Source organism: Apostichopus japonicus, chromosome 19, assembly GCF_037975245.1.
Source record: "Apostichopus japonicus isolate 1M-3 chromosome 19, ASM3797524v1, whole genome shotgun sequence".
Classification (NCBI taxonomy): Eukaryota; Metazoa; Echinodermata; class Holothuroidea; order Aspidochirotida; family Stichopodidae; genus Apostichopus; species Apostichopus japonicus.
In genome coordinates this window covers 10,096,773-10,117,381 of record NC_092579.1, presented here as the reverse complement: position 1 = coordinate 10,117,381, position 20,609 = coordinate 10,096,773, and the positions used below count along the sequence as shown (strand labels likewise).

Below are 20,609 nucleotides of genomic sequence, written 5' to 3'. Positions count from 1 at the left end.
AAATTGCTGATCAAGTGCAACCAGATTCTTCATTTCCACTCTGCCAGGAACAGTCTAGTATTCAAATTTGGTATCTATAGCCATTTAAGGATTTCTGAAATTTGTCTCTTGAAAACATACTACATGGTTTCTGTGGACATTAACAAAGTTCGCTACACTTGTATTATCAAGTTGCCCATTTAGAGCATTTTGGGATGCGATACCAGATAATTTATCCCCTGACAGGCCCCACCCTATCCCCTCCCCCACCAGACACCACATCTTAAATACTTGCACTTTTGATTGGTCAGTACTGTACATTAGAGGTACAATATTCTCCCTACTCATAATACACTTTTGGTCTATATTTCTTCTCCACTCCCCACCCATTCATCAATGGTGTCACTAAGGGATGGCATGGGGGTAGGACCCCAAAGACGTTCCAAAATCATAAAGTTTCAGGGGATTTTCCCCTTGACCTTCAATCTCCGCTAACCCCCTCCCCCATGTATGTTTCTCTCATTTTGATGTGCCCCTGCACTTTCAAATGTTTGGCGACACCACAGCAGTTCTTCTCTCGTAGCTGTGTTTTAATAGGAGCTTAGATTATTATTGAATTAATATTATAGAAGGCAGTATTGCACAGTATGTTGTGCCATTTCTAAGCAACTAATCAGTATTGTTGCTATGTAAACAACTTTCAAAGCTGGGAGACTTCACTGTGCAAGGTACATAGTCTAACTGTTTCAAACTTAGAGACCTAAATTGTGCCTAAAATAAATTTATTTGCATACATACTATGAACTGAAAGGTTAATGCACCATCCTGACACTCTGAAGACTTGTTGACTCTGAAAGATCCCTTGTCAATCACTTCCAGATAACTCTCATCAAAAATATTATTTTTAAACCTCTCTTTATCTCTCTTGCTTTAACTTTCTTTTTCTTTTTTGTCACCATTCATTAATCTTTTATTCAGAAAGAGAGCTTTTTCTTCTGACTAGCAACTTGTGACTAATCTATCTAACAGTTTTCAAACCAAGTACAAAGATGACATATATTTGACACCCACTCACCTGTGAAACTCAATTTCCTCTTGATGCACGAGAACAATATGGACCAGGTACAGGTGCGTAGCAGGGGTACAGGTGCGTAGCAGAGGTGTCATTGAGCGTATCAGAAACGGTGATCCGGGTTGACAAAGATTCACACCATCTCAACACTGCTTCCTTTATTTCCAGGTAACAAGTGGCCATTTTAAATCTGGCACTTCTGTAAGGCTTGACTAAACTTTCAAAAAAAATGAGAGGAAAAAGGTTACTTTTATAAGTCTAAAGTTGTCAACAAACTGGGCTCCTTGTTCTAGTCTGTTTGTGATAACTTAACCTTGATATGTCTAATTATTTACCCATTTTATTCTTAATTCAAAAATTCTGAACTGATAAAGTCTGCAAAACTCTTGTACTTTTCCTTTCGTTAGCAGCTCTACAGAGGCATAACTTTGTAAACATGTTTTCCTTCAGGTAACGTGGTAAAAAAATTACTGTATTTAATTTCGCCATTTTGTGTAAATGTGTATTTTCCATCAAGTTGGAACTTAGCAATATTCTGACCACACACATGTAATTGAATATTCCAACATGAACACAAATATGCCAGTTATTGTTATTATTGTTATTATTAGAACAATCTTCTAAGTGGGTTGAAAGACTGGGTATATAGCTAAGTGATAATCTCTCGTCGAGGCATTCTTTTTAAGAAAATTAAAAACAAATGTATATTACACAGAGATAAAATTATAAACAATTAGAGAAATAGGAATAAAAAAATTAAACAGTATAGTAAACATTAACTTTAAGCTGACATTACCATTTTAAAATATGAATAACAATGTAAAGAGCAGTTTTAAATAAGACAATTAAAAGGGTAAACATCAATATCGAACGTAAACATTTGGTGAAATATGTTACTTTTTCATTTGCAAAGATTTCACTTTGATGCTCAAATACATCGTTCCTAGTGTAACTTTGGTGGACTTGAGTAACAGATCATGTTTTCAATTATCAATTTTCTTTCCCTAATGGTCGTGTTTATTAGTACCATCAGACTGTAGTAAATTCATCTTAAAACGCAGCTTTAAATTTGTGGGACACAAAATTGTCTGTATTGGACTCAACAGTTAATGAATAAATATTTAGGGACAACTAACTTGGTTGTCACCACATATATCTGTAGTTATAGTTGAGAGATATTTAATTATATATCCTGAATTGAATTAATGCAGACACATGGTAGTAGTGTCGCTAAATTCCTCACTATTTGTTCATAAAGTGGACGACCGATCACTTCTGATTATTCATAAGCCCTTACGGGTACTTTACAATGAAAAGGAAACTTGAACACTATATGCTAATGCCCTTTACATCATGTTTTTCACAAATTTTTTTAATTTATGTTTTGCCACAGAGAACCTTGAATTAACCCCCCCCCCCCCAGTTCAGATGTTGCAAACTCCTACAACTCTGGAAGTGTCTATATGTAATGTACTTAGGTCATTATAATGTAACACATACACTACAGCTCAATGCAAAATCAAATGCTGACATATCATTCATGTTTCATCTTCTAATCTACAATAACTTCGATAAATTGTCAGCAAACTATTCTACATGGAAACTAGCTTTAACCTCTGTGGTACTATAATGAGTACATAATTGCACATGCCTTCGGAGACGAAGAGAGTAAACAAACATATCTTCTCAGAAACGAGGACAGAACTAGAACGAAACCTTTACATCCACGACCCCAAAAAAAAAACACATGAAAACTAATTTTCATTTTTTTCCCTTCTCTGCCATTTGAAACAGAGAAGAATTCTTCGGGTGGAACTTTAGAAGCCCAAGACGTCAATTAATTTGAGAGGATGAGCAATTCAAGTCAACCGGACTCTCTTTAATAGTAAACAGGACGGGTTTGACTGACTGAGGGTGAATGACCCATTAACTGGTTATTGTTTGAAGTAGAGATTGATTACCAGTGGAAGCAAACAACTTCTATCAAAGAGTGAGTAAACACACTGGATGACCTTGTGCCTCTTTCTCAACTACTCGAAAGAATACAAATTACTTACAAAAAAACAAAACAAAACTAAGTAGAAAAAAAATACACACATCCACACACACAATCGAGAGAAAGAAAACGTGGAATTAAAAGTTATTAACCTTTTTTTCTAAGAATTAAATAGAATATTATTCCCACAGGTATTAAGTATGTGTGATAAAACAGTTTTTTTTAACAGAGTTTAAAAGTGGGTTGTTATCTGTTAAGTGTGTGTACGTGTGATTTACTTATACATATGGCTATATACAATTATTTTCAACTGAGGAGAAGGGGGTGGGGGCTTCACATGAGAATGTCATCTGGATGACTTTGGAAGGATGCACCCTTGCAACCTTACAAATTGCTATTGTTCATTCTGTCTTTCTGAGACTCACAGTACAATCTAAATCTGAGGGAGACTGGAATGATTAAAGCAGCTTACAGTATAACAATAACAAATAATAACTTTCTAAGATATGCTAAAATGAAGACAAAAGTTTCAAACGCTTAAACAAACTGGGCTAAGCTTCTTCAACAGATTAGAATGTTATTCATAAATTGTGGGAATAAGGGGTGAGGGGTTGGGGGTGAGGAGGAAGAGAGGGGAAGGTGAGCTAGCATAGGTATCAGATAATCCCATTCTACTACATGTAGAAATATAGTAATCAAAGTAATAGTTTCCATTTTTTAGAGCTTATCTTCAGCAGTTTGTCCCCTGATACACACTGTACACTGAGTACTACATATTTATTCATCTTTGAGGTGCCCAAAAAAAATAACAACCTTGTTTACAGTAAATATACTATAAAGAACAGGTATCCTTACAAACAAGAAGAACAAACCTAAGAGTCAGTTTCAGGATTTTCATACTGAAGAAACTTTTTTTTTCTTTCAAATAAACACTTGTCAAGTTTTTTGGTCATTTCATATTAATTCCTGATTCATTTGTAGTCACTGTTAGGAAAACTTCGGATATTGATCGACAGGTAATTAAAACGTTGACCACAAACAGTTTCCTGGTAAACCACAGGGGGGAAACAGACAAAGTACAAACTGAGGGCAGTATTCAAATATTGACATACATATAGCAACAGCTTGGCTGATGATGTCATTGCTATTACTGAATGATGCCCGGTATATGGATATGCAAAAAATGATATTTATTATTTTGAATCTAGGATAGAATGCCATATAAGCACAACTGTAATGTCTTACAGGCTAAAGCCAAACTCATCTTCTTGAAAAACTATTAGAAACTTGTTGTTTGTCATGGTGATTATTACAATAGGTATAAGTTACTGGAACAGTAGATCCTGCATAATGGCTTTTCATAATCTTCTTAACTTGGAAAAGATTAGAGGGGGTGCTTCCAGATATCCAAACTTATGGTACTTGACTATTATGGAGTAGCTAGTAAACACTAGAAGGAAGTAGCAGCTCTGTTTTGAACATGTCACACATCACAAATGAAGAACCAATATTTGATGTCATATATATATATATGTATTGGAATATCTTCCACTTGAAATTTGCAAGATGTTATAACTTTGATTGACATATACTGTTGTTTATCAATGAAATGGTGTAGATCAAATTTAAATTACAAATAATTTCCTGCTCACCTAAGTAGGGAGATGTCACCAAAATGTACCTCTGGACAGTAAAATTAAAACTGCACTGCCCATTAAGATTTCTTTCCTAACTAGAATGATCGCTCTCACCTCCTTCACCGTGTTGGAACAAATTCACATGTCACAAATTTCAGATGTGATGAACTGCCCATCTCTATCCCCCACCCTCCCACATCTTTCTCAAAGTGTTTGTATGTTTATCATGCTTTTCAATGTAGGTTTCTATCAAATTGAAACTTCCCAGGCTAACAAATGCTATCCAAGCAGGTTAGAACAAAATAGAGGGGGTACTTCCAAAAGGAGTCTCTAACTTTACATTAACAACAACACATTCTTTTTCCACTCCACTCTGTTCTGTTAACTAGTTTATGAATTAAAATTATTCAAAGATATGTATGGCAGGGTCATTAGCTGGTGAATCTAAGACCTATTTTAGCCTAGGTTACTCCATCAAATGCAGTGATGTTTGAGTATTGCTGCCTATGTGAAATGATGACTGCAATCCATGGGAATTTATGCCAAATAGATGGAATTATCAATTAATGACCACAAGCTTATAATTTGCAGTTTCTTTAGAGTGGTTTCACTATGCATAGGCTAACTGAAAAGGGCACGGTCAAAGTGGCCACTGATAGGGACAGTTTTCTTAAGTCGGACTCAAAACTATTTTATTCATGCTCAATTAAAATCTTTGCCATTAGCTCCATTAAAGTTTGACTGTTGTTTCAATCATTAATTGGCCCAGGGCCTTGGTTAGGCCTAGCATGCTTTATTTATGCAAAGATGTGATTATTGCATCTCAAAAAGCAAAATGAGAATGTGGGAATATATGGTGAAAGCTAAAGAAAATGACTAACAAATTGAGAAATGAGAAGAATGAAACTGCACTAAATCAATATGAAATTTAAGAACCAAAATTTGCTACCATGACCAACCCAGTGAACATACTTAGCTAATTTATATGGTCTATCTTACTATTTGTAGGCCCTAGCATACATGAATACTGCCAATATACAAATGTACCAAATGTGTCTAAAAGATGATTTGGCGACTGTGGGAAAGTGGTATAGTCAGTATTGCGAAGTTCGCCATACTGCGAAGTTCGGGCACCCTAAGAAATACACGATTTTCACCATGAAAACCTACAGGAAGAGCCAAATTTCACCAAAAAGTACGAAGCTACAGTTATTTTCTCTCCAAAATGACCCGTGTGCAAGAAATTACTTACATATTTGTCAATAAAATGACGAAGATCTATGAAGTCTGTTATAATTACTGAAAGAGCAACAGCGCCACCAATTTTTACCAGCGCCACACTGTAGGTTGCGTGGCCGAAATTCGCAATACTCTAGCAAGAAATACCAGTTCCACAATCACGAAGAATCTTCTTGGAAAACAACGTGAAAACAGTTTGCAGGAAAGAAAGTTTGGCCGTGTATCGTACTATAACAAAATTCTCCCACCATATGAAGTATATTTTCAAATGATTTATACCAGAAGATTTAGTTTTGGGGTGTTTTAAGTCTTAAGTGGGCGAACTTCGAAGTCACCATCCTACTGGTAGGAAGAATCAAGATCCTAACATAAACTTGGGATTATCATTTCATTTGAATAAAAAAACCGTTACCTTCATAACAAAAAGACATTAAGCCTAATCTGTGGAAGCTTTAAGTTATTGTTACATAACTAGTGTCTGAAGTAACGCCTGACCTAGGCCTTACCCTAGGCATACTCGTACCTGGCATAATGTTAAGCTTAGGTATGGACTAAATGTTACATGTATTGTTAGGCCAACTAGCCTACCATACATCTTACAGTAACTGTTAGTCGTAGGATAGGCTAATTAAGTTTGGCCTACTGCCACTGTATTTGTAGCTCAGCAGCAGGACTTTAACAACATCTTTATCTTTATCATTACTTCAACTTCCAAGTATGATAAACTGGCAGCGGACCCGTCTTTGGGCTGATTACAATGTAATTTACTGGATCCGTACCTCCAGCTGGCCTGATCCAACGACTAATTTAGAAAACCCAAAAAAAGTTTCATTACAAATTAAATTGTCGATCTCGCCGTACTTACGGCGCCGCTTGGGCCGGGAATCAGGAAAGTTAGTTTGACAACCTAACTTGTAGGTTGAAAAATTTGCCCGCTATTTGAAGAGCGCCATCGTTTCCAGATTAACTTTTTGTTGTCAATGCCATGCATAGAAATTGAACTATGGTCAATACGTAGGCACTTATAAACGTTGTATTATTATGGGAATGCATTGGAAGCTTGATCAAAGGTCAAAAAGGTTTGTGCTTTTAGAGAAAGAGAAAAAGTGCAATTTGAAAGTTTGATTATGCGGTCAGGATATTGAGACAGGTAGAACTTACCTCTTGAATATTTCTTTAAGCGAAAAGCATGTATAAAATCTTCATAGGCCATCAGAAATGGCCCGGCCCTAATTTGAGTTAATGTCCAAAGGTCCTAGTAGTTTTCTAGTTTATTGTGTTGGGGGTTCTACCCAATCAAAGTAGTCCCACATAGTGAAGAAAGTTAAGCAGACATTTACGATTTGATATGTTTTCTTCTCGATGAATTCCAATACAACAATTCCATACAACGAAGTTAATTAGCTTGGATAGGTTTCATTTAGATGAAGTAAATGTTAAAAAATTTCTAACTCTTGCCTTTTATATGTGAATGATACTTACATGAAAAAGCGTCTATGCGAACCGACTAGAATCCACAATTAATCACTAATTAATCTTCATTTACTGAAAATAATCTCGTCAATGTCTTAGTTCGAATTGTATTGCTATTTTGAGATAGGTAATACTCCATAGGGTTGGTAAAACACGGAACCACGCGTAAAATACGCAGTGACAAAAGCACCATTTTGCACGGGGTGGGGTGGGGTGGGGGGGGGGGGGTTGTATATGATGTAAAGGCATCCGGGGAGGTGAAAAGTTGAGAAAGTTCGGAAAAAAGGATGCTGCATAAATGGTGTCACTCTTTTATGAGTCAAAGGCAATATAAACTCTGGATTATTTTTGTAAAAAAGAAAATGATACAGTATATGTCAGATATGCTAGAATCACCAATAATGGTCACCATTACAAAAAAAGTGTACAATATTGGCCCCTGGGATTCTGCGAACATTTCTACTCACTAGTATGTACCTCCTCGAGTTATAGGCATTTTTGTTTTCAAATAATTTTATCAATTTCAACTTATGTGAAAAATTTAGGCCTCATGCAAGATGAACTTTAATGCAGAAAAAACTTTAATAGCTGAGAGAATTACGATACCTAGCTTAATCTCTTGGTTAAAAAGTCACCAATATTATCTCCCCTTCCCGCCCCCCCCCCATGCTAGAAGATCGTAATGGGGTCACCAATGATCAAACTTACAGACTATTTACCAGCGATATAAATCTCAGTGGCGGGACAATCATTTGACCAAGTTGATCCTTCTTAATCTCTAAAGAACAACATTACATACCATGATACCGCAACAGTTTATATTTTTCATGTTGAAACATACATTTTACGCATAAAATACTTTTGTGTTCACGTACATTGCAAGCTACATATGGCGATTTTTAGTTGACAAGGTGAAACCATACATGTTGACATTCAGCTTATAGGCAGGTATATCTGTATTAGTCAAGTATACCCATCACATTGCATCTCATATTTACTAGCTGTTACCAAATATAAATGAAGTTACTCTTCGATGTTTTTCGATGCATTTGATAAAAGCTTATGATAGACATAAAAGAACCATCACAATTTAACTAAAACAAAACTGATTAATACTCACAAAGGCGTCGAATATCTGCCGAAAAGGTATATCTGTAGAGCTGTGGGGAACAGAAAAACAATGCAGACAATACACCGTGTTTGAATTGGACGAGGAAGTTTTTATGTGTTGTTGTTACTGCTTGTTGTAGTTGTTGTTACTGCTTGTTGTTGTTATTGTTGTTGTTGTTGTCGTGCAGTTGCTTTGATTGTTTCACTCAACCGCACCATTTGGCGACTAAATTGGTAACAAATCGAAAACCGAAATGCGAAAGAAAAAGAGAGGCCTGAACAGAATTCCAATCCTGTCTTTATACGACGCTGTCTCCAATGTGACACGACAACCACCTTTATGCGTGATAACCAGAATCCTTCAACTTACCTTACATTTTCTTGGCTTCCAGGTATATTATCCTTATGTTGTATGAGGTCATAATAAATCCACTAAAACATCCACAAAGGTCACAAGGTATGCATAAACAAGCATGGTACACGTTCTCCTGAATTATTATCGGGAAAAAACTATCGTAATTTCAACTATTTCCAATTGCTTGAACTGTCTCTATTGCTCTGAAGCAAGCCTACTTTACAAAGTGATTAACGTTTACGAACTAAATAACTGTAATTTACAGGTTTTTCCAGCAAATGATTGTAGATGGAAACCCAGGACGCTACGTTGACCCTAGTATTGCATACCATGCATTTCTGAACCACAAAGAACACCAGTGTAGCCCAGCACGAGATCTTCCCTGCTAAACGGCCCTCTTTGTGTGAACAATCTCTGAGGGGGTAAAGCTGGCGTAATGCGATCTATTCTGCAATGAACTTTCTCGCGCAACTGGCAGATCCAACTCCCGCGCGACACGTTAATTTACGCTCTCGTATGTAGGCTACTATATATAGTCGAGAGGTTGAGAACGGCGCAAACAAGGTGTTTTCTCTTTGGGGAAAGAAAATAACAAACATGACAGAAGTGATATCAACATTGACGTATTGAATGACGTGATCAATTAGACTTCTTGGAAGTTTAGGTTATAAAGAAGAAGAAATGGAGGCCACAGTCTTTTTTGTAGTCTAAGGGGAACTTTTGGCCAATCAGCTTGTGTACTAAGTGTACTATGTGGCCCTCTCAAGATTGGACTGGGTATTTTCTTCCAGGTCCGTACCCTGCATCGCACTCGTGTTAGTAGTCCTCTAGCGGGTTCGCGGTGGGTTGGGTGGGTTGAGTGTGAAGTGAGATTCCAGGATGGGGCTACGGGAGGGTGTGAAGGGCAAGCGGTTGATATAGGCACAAACCCGAAATATGAATATCACCGTCAAGATTGAACGGTATGCCCACGTGTTATAAATTGCCATAGCAGCATTTCTAACAACCGCGAACAGTTTTCACTGATTTCTCGGACTCAGGCAATTTATAACTATTTTTTGTGTGTCGAAATTTTGTGGTAGTATTTTGAGTCATTTATCTTGTCCAATAAAATTGTGGCGATTCATCAATTAACTAGATTGGAGATGCTGTCAACACTTTCCACCCCAATCATTCTCAATAATAGAGGTTGAACTCCAATTCTTGAGACACTACAGAATATGGTGGGGCCCTTGTACAATCATGTCCCTCTCCTACTTGCACTTATTTGTCACCCAATCATATGCCACACTGCACAAGACGTTGAAGATTTACTGAAGCATTATTCACAGTATATAGGTTGTAAAATGTACTTTTATTGTGTTTGAAACTTATACACAAATACCACCCATATATAGATAGATAACGAACCCCTGTGACTCCTCACACACGGTGACCGACCTCAGTGGCGGCGGAACCGGGGGGGCTTGGGGGGGCTCAGCCCCCCCAATAAAAAAGTTGAGGGGGCAAATGCATGATAAGCCCCCCAATATTTACCAAGGCTCCGAAACGTACATCTGCCCATTTTTCAATGCATACTTGTCGATCTGTCCGATGCACACGTATACTCTATAGGTGTAATAATTTTAGTAATTGCTGGGGGACCCTCGGCCCGTCCCTTGGCTATAGCATGGGCGTCAACAGGTGGGGGACGGGGGGGGACATGTCCCCCCCCCACTTTCAAAAGTGGAGGGGATATCATATCATTTGTCCCACCCACTTTTCAGAGCAGTTATTAAAAAAAATCACATGCATATGCGCGATTTTCTATCACAATTGCTGAGCTGATTCAAGTAGAATCTAACTTAAGAATCATTATCAAATAAATTGCACTGGAAATTAGAACAGTGCTTGGCCCTTTATCCTCCTTCCTCCGATATTCACCCTCCCCGCTTCGTCCGAGACCTCTGATAAAAGTTTGTGCGACGTTTGAACGATGTTTTAGAGTGTTTTGTGGAAGCACCCCTTCTCGCCAGAAATGGAATTCCCCTTGCCCTACACTGTGAATCAGAGAAAACAAAGACGCATTTCAACTTGAAAACAAGGCGAAGACCCCACCAGGAAGGTAATATCATATATTTTAGGCCCTACAGACAGTATTCTGCCTGTATGCAGGATATTATATGATACCAAACTACCGAAATTAGGCCTAGAACCCACGTAAACAACGGTTCTTTCTACCAGTACTTTCTGTCGGAATTTCGTTTTGTGAGACAAAATTTCTCCTCACAGATCTGGTTCTGATGTAACTAAAAACGACTCAGGAAGGCCGTCTCCTGCGATCTAGGGGGTCTTATGTACCCAAAATTTCTGGTACGCTACGCGCCAACCAATGGTGGCGCTCCGCTTAGATAGTATAGTGTCCCCCTCACTTTCTGAAACCTGCTGACGCCCATGGGCTATAGACCACATTGTCACCCCAACCGCGTCTTCACTCCCCGTGAAAAGTGGAAGCAGTGAGTGTGAGTACCGGTGAGCGTAACACAACTTCGTCTTAGGCCAATGACTTGCCTCATTTCAGCCAGTTCTCCAACATCCCCTTACTTAGTGGCGGATCGAGCGTCCATATATACAGTCAGGGGCGGATGCCCCCCCCCCCCCTGACGGACTCAAATGGACTGCTGGCGCCCTTTTCAGCTTTTCACTACTTTTTACTTATTCGCGATTTTTGACTATTTTATTGCGCTCTTATATACCTATTGACGTTTGTCATATTCTGTCGGTGTATTTTCCGACAAAATGGCGACGACACCTATTTATTCTCCGTTTATCTGCAAATTAGCAAGGCCCCGGAAAGGGTCATTTCCTGCAATCTCGGGAGTATCTTTACTCAAAAATTTTCTGCACGCTCCGCGCCAACCTGTGGTGGCGCTCCGCTTAGATAGTGTCGAAAGCGCCCCTACAGACCATTCTTGCCCCCCGACCAATACCCCTAGCCCCTCCACTGCCCTTACTACACTCAAAAACGTATTTGCGAGTACACTACGAGTAATAGCAACTCTCTTAAAACACCATCGAATATACAAATTACAATATTTTTACAGACTTAACGTGCAATCTGAGAAATTGCAGGCTTGAGACACATATTTTAGGGCCAGGTATTCGCAGCATAAAACACTCGGGAAGTGCCGTTTCCGGCCATCTGGGGGTTTGAAAAAACCCAAAATTTTCTTGTACGCTCCGCGCCAACCGATGGTGGCGCTCCGCTTAGATAGTATCCACACATTAGCCCCCCCAATAATTTTTCCGTTCCGCCGCGCCTGACCGACCTACTTCCCTTCCCGTCGTATACAGGGGCGTAGCGAAGGGGTTTTTGTTGGGGGGTTTGGAGAATTTGATTTGCCGACGGATCTGGAAGTGGTGACAGAAATGGGGGAGGGGTCTAAGGGGAGGAGGTGTCCCCCTCCCCTTTGGCAATTTTTTAGTTTTGAAACGTCCTTAGATGCAATCTGGTGCATATTTTAAGTCAAATTTGATTTGCCGACGGATCTGGAAGTGGTGACTGAAATGGGGGAGGGGTCTAAGGGGAGGGGGTGTCCCCCTCCCCTTTGGAAAATTTTTAGTTTTGAAACGTCCTTAGATGCAATCTGGTGTATATTTTAAGTCAAATTTGATTTGCCGACGGATCTGGAAGTGGTGACTGAAAAGGGGGAGGGGTCTAATTTTTAGTTTTGAAACGTCCTTAGATGCAATCTGGTGTATATTTTAAGTCAAATCTGATTTGCCTACGGATCTGGAAGTGGTGACTGAAATGGGGGAGGGGTCTAAGGGTAGGGGGTCTACCCCTCCCCTTTGGAAAAATTAGTTTGAACGTCCTTAGATGCAATCTGGTGCATATTTTAAGTCAAATTTGGCACGGAAGAAGCTCCCGTTCTCCTTTTTCTATTCAGCTTTCCTTCTTTCTTCCCCTTCCGCTCTCTTCACCTTTTCTCCTTTTGCCGACAGACCCAAAATTTGCCGACAGCGACCAACTTATTGGGGGGGGGGGTGTGACACCCCCCACACCCCCCCGCTCGCTACGCCCCTGGTCGTATATATATATATATATATATATATATATATATATATATATATATATATATATATATTAAGCGGGAGGCCTGGGTTCGAATCCTGGTGGAGGCTGGAAGATTTTTCTCACTACAATTTCCAATTAATTTGCCTTTGTCGTTCACCTCCATTTCATTTGTATACATGCCTGCACTATACCCTACCTTACTTGGTACCACCCCAACGGCACATTTGATACCGCACTGATTCTTAATTTCATGAACAGTTTATATTTTGAAATTAAATAGTCAAACTTTTGACATACATTTTTGCAATTTCAAGGAATAAAGCTAACTATCCATATCATAATTTTGACGATATTGTCGAAGTATTGGGATAAAATAGTTAAAATAGAAATTAAACAAAAGCTCGGGATAAAAGTGGAAACTTTTGATATGAAAAGTCGTAACTTTGAGGAACGAGTTGAAATTTTGAGATACAATAGTCGCATGTTTTCAGAAAAACTTGAACGTTGAAGAATATTGAAGAATGTTTCCCTATTGTTAGAGACAAAACTTACAAAGCGAAAGGTCAACATTGTGAGATTTTATGAAGAAATTCCCTTAAAAGACACAAGTCACTATTGGGCACACCCAGAACAGTAATGTGTATCATTTGAATTTAAGTAAACAGCATAACAAGTATAGGCTTGTGAGAATGGAGGGCTTACTTCGCGATGTAGTTTAATGTGGCATTTCAATGAAATATAAAGGAAACCGTTACTCTCTGAATAACTATGACATCCAACTAAGAGGTGGTGGAAAATAGAGTAATTAGGTTTTAAGTCATTAGATATTTGTAATTGAAATGTGTGGACTAACATGATCATGCTTATAAAGAATTTGGTACAAAAAGAGGCAAGTTTAACAGAGTGCTATACAGCAAGCACACCTCTGTGGATAAACATCAGAACAGAGACAACCTTCCATCCCCGCCCTCCAAACCCTCCTCCCCTACCCTCCACCATATTTGGAACCCTCACCTTCCATCCCCGCCCTCCAAACCCTCCTCCCCTACCCTTTGCTATGTTTGGAATCCTCACAGCCAATGGTAATTTGCATAAATCTGGTGGGAAATGAGGATGGGTACGAAAAGTTAGGCAGGATAACACTAGGCTATTTAGAATAGCATTGGAAAACCACAAATAGGAAAACACAAAAGAAAGCACAAATATCTTTAAAGCATTCGTCTTTGTATTGATAACTTCACATCAAGTCTAACAATGTCATTAATTTTCTGTTCTTTTCAAACACAAATAGGACATAGCAATAGAATTTTTTTTAATTACGGTACATATCATAAAGGACCTATTTCATTAATAGCTCCATGATATCATGTGGCAGAGACCAAGCGGAAAACGGAAGGAAATAATCGAGTCTCTGCATTTCTTATGAGGTTAGTTCCTCAGATGCAACACAAAACTCAATGGGCAAAAACATAAGACTTTTATTATGACATGTTAAACAATGTGTTACAAATTTGTCAACAGTGTTGAATGTCATCCAAAGGTTATCTATAGTTCATATTTTTTCTTGAGTTATTAGGAATTTGAAAACCAAATGATTAACAAAATTAACATTTAATCCTACACTGAGGAACCAATAGAGTCATGTTCAATTTACCCTTAAAGGAACATTCCAGAGATTAAGAATGTTGTAATGGTGAATATCTTGAAAACCAGAGTAGCTATATAGAAACGTTTTCAGAACTCTATTTCTTTTCCTTTTTATTAAACTGCAACATGTCAAGACAAAATTTCTGCAAAAAGTCATCTTTTAATCAATGTTTTGCAGATGTAATTCTCAATATTATGAAAAAATGATCGTTTTAATTCTTCAGGTACTTTAATAGTACCAGTGGCGTAGGAAGGTACTTTTGAGTGGGGGGGGGGGGACTGAAGACTGATGGCCGGCCTGGGGGAGGGGTCTAAGGGGGTGTCCCCCTCCCCTTTGGATTTTTTTTGCATTTCCAGGTGGCCTCAGATGCAATTTGGTGCAATATAGCACACTTCAACCCACCCACTCCATTTTGTATATAATTTTGCATTTTCACCTGGCCTTAGATGCAATTTGGTGCTCTCAAATGAGATTTTTTTCTCATTTGGAAATGAAAAAGGGGTTTTCTGACTTGCGAAGCGGGGGGGGGGGGGGGGGGGCGGAATGATACTTCCGCCCCTCCATATTTTTCACTGGGGGGGGGGCTGGCACCCCCCCAGCCCCCCCGGTTCCTACGCCCTTGAATAGTACGGCTTGCAGTATTTTACTATCTAAAAAAACTATTAAACAAAAAGAAAAATATCAAGCACATCCCAATGGGATTGTGACAAGATGGATTCTTACATTTGAAAGACACATGAAAAGGATCTGTTGTAATATTAAAATAGGGTATATCACTTTATCTATAAATCTATTTACAGTTGTGACATCATCACTGACCTGCGTATTCATTTGTGATTTCAATGTTAACTTAATCAACTAGCTTGTGCAATCATAGTGTTCTGATCAACATTTTACACTTTTGCGTTTTATAGATGAAATAAATTTGCAAAAAAAACCCCCAAACAAACAAGACTTAAAAAACAAACCTGCATACCTTTGTGCAAAGAGACATATCTGCAATGCCCCCTCCCCTCCCTTCCCTTCTCTCTCCCCCCTACCTTAAGCATTTCCAAGTATAAATCCTCTTTGAAAGATAATTAGACAATCGTTCTGCATAAGGGAGAAGTTTCATACAATAAGGCCAGCAGTTCACTCACATAACATAAACTTGTCAAATCTTCTAACGTATACCCCGAAACAAGGCGCAATAAATGAAAACTTCTTCAGAAAGTCGAAACGGCAACAGTTGCATCATGTGTCCTTTCGTTACCTAACTACATCTTTGACAGCGAGTCGCTGCACCAAGGTGCTGTTTGTATATTCTGGTGCCTTGTAAGTCGGTTGTCTCACTTTGTCCTCGGATCTCTGCTGTGTGACTACTGGAGAGTTTGATAAGGGTACGTTTCTGCCAGGTTTCAGTTCAGGATAATCTTCAAAAGTCTTCTTCTGCAAGGATAGAGATAAAATGTTAACAAAAATATGAAACACGGCAAGATGCTATATCATTAAAATTTATTAAAAACCATGGCAACTTACACCATGGATTGAAGACACTGTCTCCACTTTGCGAGTAGTAAAGAATTAACTAAGAGACTTAAAGGGCCAGGGTATTTATAAAGGTGTTAGCATGTTAGCTACTGAAAGACTTAAAGGGCCAGGGTATTTATAAAGGTGTTAGCATGTTAGCTACTGAAAGACTTAAAGGGCCAGGGTCTTTATAAAGGTGTTAGCATGTTAGCTACTGAAAGACTTAAAGGGCCAGGGTATTTATAAAGGTGTTAGCATGTTAGCTACTGAAAGACTTAAAGGGCCAGGGTATTTATAAAGGTGTTAGCATGTTAGCTACTGAAAGACTTAAAGGGCCAGGGTCTTTATAAAGGTGTTAGCATGTTAGCTACTGAAAGACTTAAAGGGCCAGGGTATTTATAAAGGTGTTAGCATGTTAGCTACTGAAAGACTTAAAGGGCCAGGGTATTTATAAAGGTGTTAGCATGTTAGCTACTGAAAGACTTAAAGGGCCAGGGTATTTATAAAGGTGTTAGCATGTTAGCTACTGAAAGACTTAAAGGGCCAGGGTATTTATAAAGGTGTTAGCATGTTAGCTACTGAAAGACTTAAAGGGCCAGGGTATTTATAAAGGTGTTAGCATGTTAGCTACTGAAAGACTTAAAGGGCCAGGGTATTTATAAAGGTGTTGGCATGTTTGCTACTGAAAGACTTAAAGGGCCAGGGTCTTTATAAAGGTGTTAGCATGTTAGCTACTGAAAGACTTAAAGGGCCAGGGTCTTTATAAAGGTGTTGGCATGTTAGCTACTGAAAGACTTAAAGGGCCAGGGTCTTTATAAAGGTGTTAGCATGTTAGCTACTGAAAGACTTAAAGGGCCAGGGTATTTATAAAGGTGTTAGCTACTGAAAGACTTAAAGGGCCAGGGTCTTTATAAAGGTGGTAGCATACGTGTTAGCTTTCTGTTCTAAGCATATTATGAAGAAATGTGGAAAGTTAAATTATGGCATGATCTTGTGAAAAGAAATCCTGTGGCATATATTCCACAAAAAAGAAAATGCATAATGTACTCACAATTTGATTGGACATATTTGCTATCTGGCATTGTACATCATATTTCCAGTTCTGTCAGAAAAAGATAAAAATAAATAAAATGTAAAGCGACAATCAGTGATTTAGTTACGTTGGTTTGTGGCGGTTAGCATTGACAAGAACTCAGTCTTACAGTAGATGAGCACCAATCAAACACTAGGGATATTCCCTATCAACACTCACTACTAACTGGCACAACCAGTACTTAAAGGCATTGAAGACTCGCCCCAAACAGAGTGCCACGCTCTGAAAAAGTTTACTTTCCGTTGCTTGCAAGTGAAGTTTTTCTCTTGTCGCTACAAAATGCAGACAGTAATGAAACGTAATACCTTGTTATCTTTTATCTGAGACTTGAGATGTCCATCGCTGCTATGTACACTGTGTTATGGGTATTGACCGTAGCTGTATGCACTGACTGTACACTAGTGTCTAATTACAGACGGTAGCAAGCTGTGTGTGTATTTTCTGGGATCGAGAGTGGTGTCCAACACTTGTTACACCTCATTTGAAACAAGGTCAGATTACCGGCATGAGACGTTTCTTTTTGCGCGAGTCTTCACACCCTTTAAAGGCCATCAGTATCGGCCTCATATTTTAGCATGCTAAAAGCATTCAACATAACTTTGTGGAAGATTCTGCATCTCAAAGTTACTCCCAGATATTGCTGAATGTTAAGTTAGATAAAAAAATTATTTCATAGTGGAAATATACTTTGAGGGAGGTAGTGAAAAGCTTGTTGAAGGTAATGCATGAATGACTATGATTTGAATTTCTAGCATATTTGTGTCATAAAAATCATGAAAAAGTATAAATTAAAGACATAATCTGGTGGCAGAAAATGTCATGCTTATCGAAAAGAGCCTACAGTATATTCCACGTTCTTAGTTGAAAACCCTATATCAATATCTTGTCCTTAACTGTAGATCGTGTTGATTGAATGTAAGCTATATTGACTGTCTAACCAGGGAGCTGCTACTCTAACTTAGAGTAGCAGCTCCCTGGTCTAACCCTTTGATTCTTTGAGGGATCGGATCAGATCACAGTAGGTGGTGTGTGATGTCATGAGGTAGATGTTCTCAGAAAGCATTACTCTGCCATTATAATCTTCTTCTGGTTGATATATCGTTGAAATGAGATACATTTGGAATCTTTGTTTAACTTTCAGGGAGAGGATGGAGGAAAGGAGGGAGGGAGAGGCGAGGAAGGGAGGGATTGAGGAAATATTGGTGGCCTTGCAGATGATGAGAACTACTGTACACTCACAGAGAATGGATCCACCTCAAGTTGTTGTCTCATTTCCATGTTGTACTTGTCAACTAAAGTCCATGATTGTGAGTGTGGTATCCTTGGTTTGCCCAGGTGTAATGGTGGGAGACCGATCGAACTTGCAGAACAAGACTCTGTATCATCATTGTGGGACATCTTGGTGATATCTTCAGATCCCCCCCAAAAAATAGAATATCAAAAGTACTTGTAAAAGATCTGGCATAGCTTTGAAATGTTTTAGAGTGTGACTAAATAGAAACAAAAGGCAAAATATTCATCTTTGAATCAGCATGACACACATTCCTTACTTGTGCAGCAACACTTTAATTCTTCTAACACAGGGGTGGGCAACCTACGGCCAGTGATTTTTTTGCGGCCCATGAGATGTCTCGAGAAAAGGAAAAAATCAATCTATTTTACATCATCACAAAAAACGAGCTAGCTGCTTAATATTCCTCAGCACTAATGATGCTGTCTGGTAGGCCTATTATCCCAATTAATTATCAGCTGTACTGTATTGACAATGTGTTTTTGTGAATACAGATTAAGTACTCACACCATTGCTTGCAAGTCCTCTGAATCAAAGGTTTGAAATCAACAGCAGGTTGTTGGTTAGGTGCGGCCCAGTCAATTTTCACTCCTTATATCTGGCCCATTCATTCAAAAAGGTTGCCCACCCTTGCTCTAACACATACATTTACCAGTCCTGAGTACTGATTCTCATCTCAGCACATGCTTTGCATTCCAGGACCACATTAGAGTGTGTTGCTACATCCTATAGTACTAGCCTCACTAGATTTACCAAAGTACTGATTAACCTTTACCTTAATTAACTAATACCCAGACACTCAGCTTGATAGTCTCATTGTTTTTTCCATAATGCAGTGTTTGTTTAATGAAATTAATTAAGCCAGTGCTTTGAAGTATGAGTATAAGTTAACTTAGTATAAGTTAACTTGACAAAAAAACATGCTAAGTAAAAGGACCACTTTTGTCAAAGGAAAACAGACCTAAACTCCAGGTTTTTATAAAGAAATGGCTAAAACATTAACAAAGAATATCAAAGGACACCAGTCACAGTATAAATTTACCAAAACGTGTAATTAATTTAAGGTAATTGTACTGTGAACAGTGTATATGCCTGCTAGTACTACACTACTAAGCTAGGCTATAAGTATAACATAAGGCCTAGCTCTAACTTCTAAGCTTATGCTAGAAAGTGGGAGCTGGCCGACTTAATTAATACTAGGCCTAGGCCTAAATCGGAAATGCTGTTACCATGAAATTTAGACATTAACAAGGTGCTAGTGTGACTTTTAAGTTTGCATACCATTAAACGATGGATGATGTCAAAAGGGAATTAATATCAATGGAAATATCATGGAAATATCAATGCAAGGTTCACTCACAAGATTTTCAATAGAAGTCTAACCAGCAGGTATATCTGACACAATTGCTTCTGACTCAGTGTGTCACTTCCCTACGTATAAAAAATACAGCACGACAACGAATATCCATACCAGGAACGTCGACTGTAATCTACGACGCGTGACTATGGCAACCATAGGGTGCATACACTTGTACAATAGCTTTCTTCGCTATGATAAGTTCCTCAGTCATTTTGAAGTTACTTTACAGTATGATATAGTAGTCTACTACTGATGTTGGTATTATTAAATAGCGAACATGAAAAAAAAATGAATATTAATTAGTTCCATCCGTAGTATCAGAATACTCATCCCATATGCTTGTCGGCAAAATAACAATACACATTTGATAGGCCCTTCAAATGTATATAAAGTATAATCAATGTAGTAACGTGTATATCATATTTCAAAGGTGCGTCACATTCCGGATAAGAAGTATGTATGTATGTATGTATGTATATGTGATCTTCCCGCAAGCAGGAACTCGCGAAAGAAGCCATGGAGGCTTGGTCTATAGAACAAATAAAGGAATTTTGAGGGAAAGAAGAGGCACCATTTATCATGTGGAGAAATTAATGCAGCTAGTCAATTGGACTTTGCCAGAATCCCACTCGAGAATTTTTTGTATCAAAGGTGGAAATTGCAGAAAAAAAGTGGGAACTTTGATCTAATATAGCCGAACATCGAGGATAAAAAAAATGGACAGTTGGAAATAATTGCAGAAATTTCGATATATTGAGTCGAAATTTCGGCAATGCATCGACTTTTTGCG

The 20,609-nt window shown here is 38.4% G+C and overlaps 1 protein-coding gene and 1 long non-coding RNA gene across 9 annotated transcripts in view; both read right to left on the bottom strand.

Annotated features, from left to right (window-relative positions):
- LOC139959646 (uncharacterized) overlaps positions 1-9,166 on the bottom strand; it is a 77,557-nt gene extending 68,391 nt beyond the window's left edge. The window contains exons 1-2 of one of the 7 annotated variants that reach the window (XR_011790190.1): positions 8,877-9,166; positions 1,055-1,268 (exon numbers count right to left, since the gene is read on the bottom strand). This is a non-coding gene — a long non-coding RNA (uncharacterized lncRNA). Of the gene's footprint in view, positions 1-1,054; positions 1,269-6,566; positions 6,601-6,702; positions 6,742-8,516; positions 8,845-8,876 lie in introns of those variants that run through there. The other 6 variants (XR_011790193.1, XR_011790194.1, XR_011790189.1 and 3 more) reach the window with 6 other exon arrangements.
- Positions 9,167-15,680: 6,514 nt separating this feature from the next.
- Positions 15,681-19,978, bottom strand: LOC139959640 (uncharacterized). Of its 2 annotated transcripts, none has more exons than XM_071957426.1 (4): positions 19,741-19,899; positions 18,408-18,577; positions 17,127-17,177; positions 15,681-15,994 (listed from the first exon to the last, which is right to left on the bottom strand). In XM_071957426.1, exons 2-4 carry the CDS (start codon positions 18,564-18,566, stop codon positions 15,815-15,817), a joined length of 390 nt encoding a protein of 129 aa, XP_071813527.1. In that variant the 5' UTR covers positions 18,567-18,577; positions 19,741-19,899; the 3' UTR covers positions 15,681-15,814. The 2 variants fall into 2 exon arrangements, with proteins under 2 accessions (XP_071813527.1, XP_071813526.1); XM_071957425.1 differs by having other exon boundaries at positions 15,684-15,994; positions 19,820-19,978.
- Between the last annotated feature and the right edge of the window lie 631 nt (positions 19,979-20,609).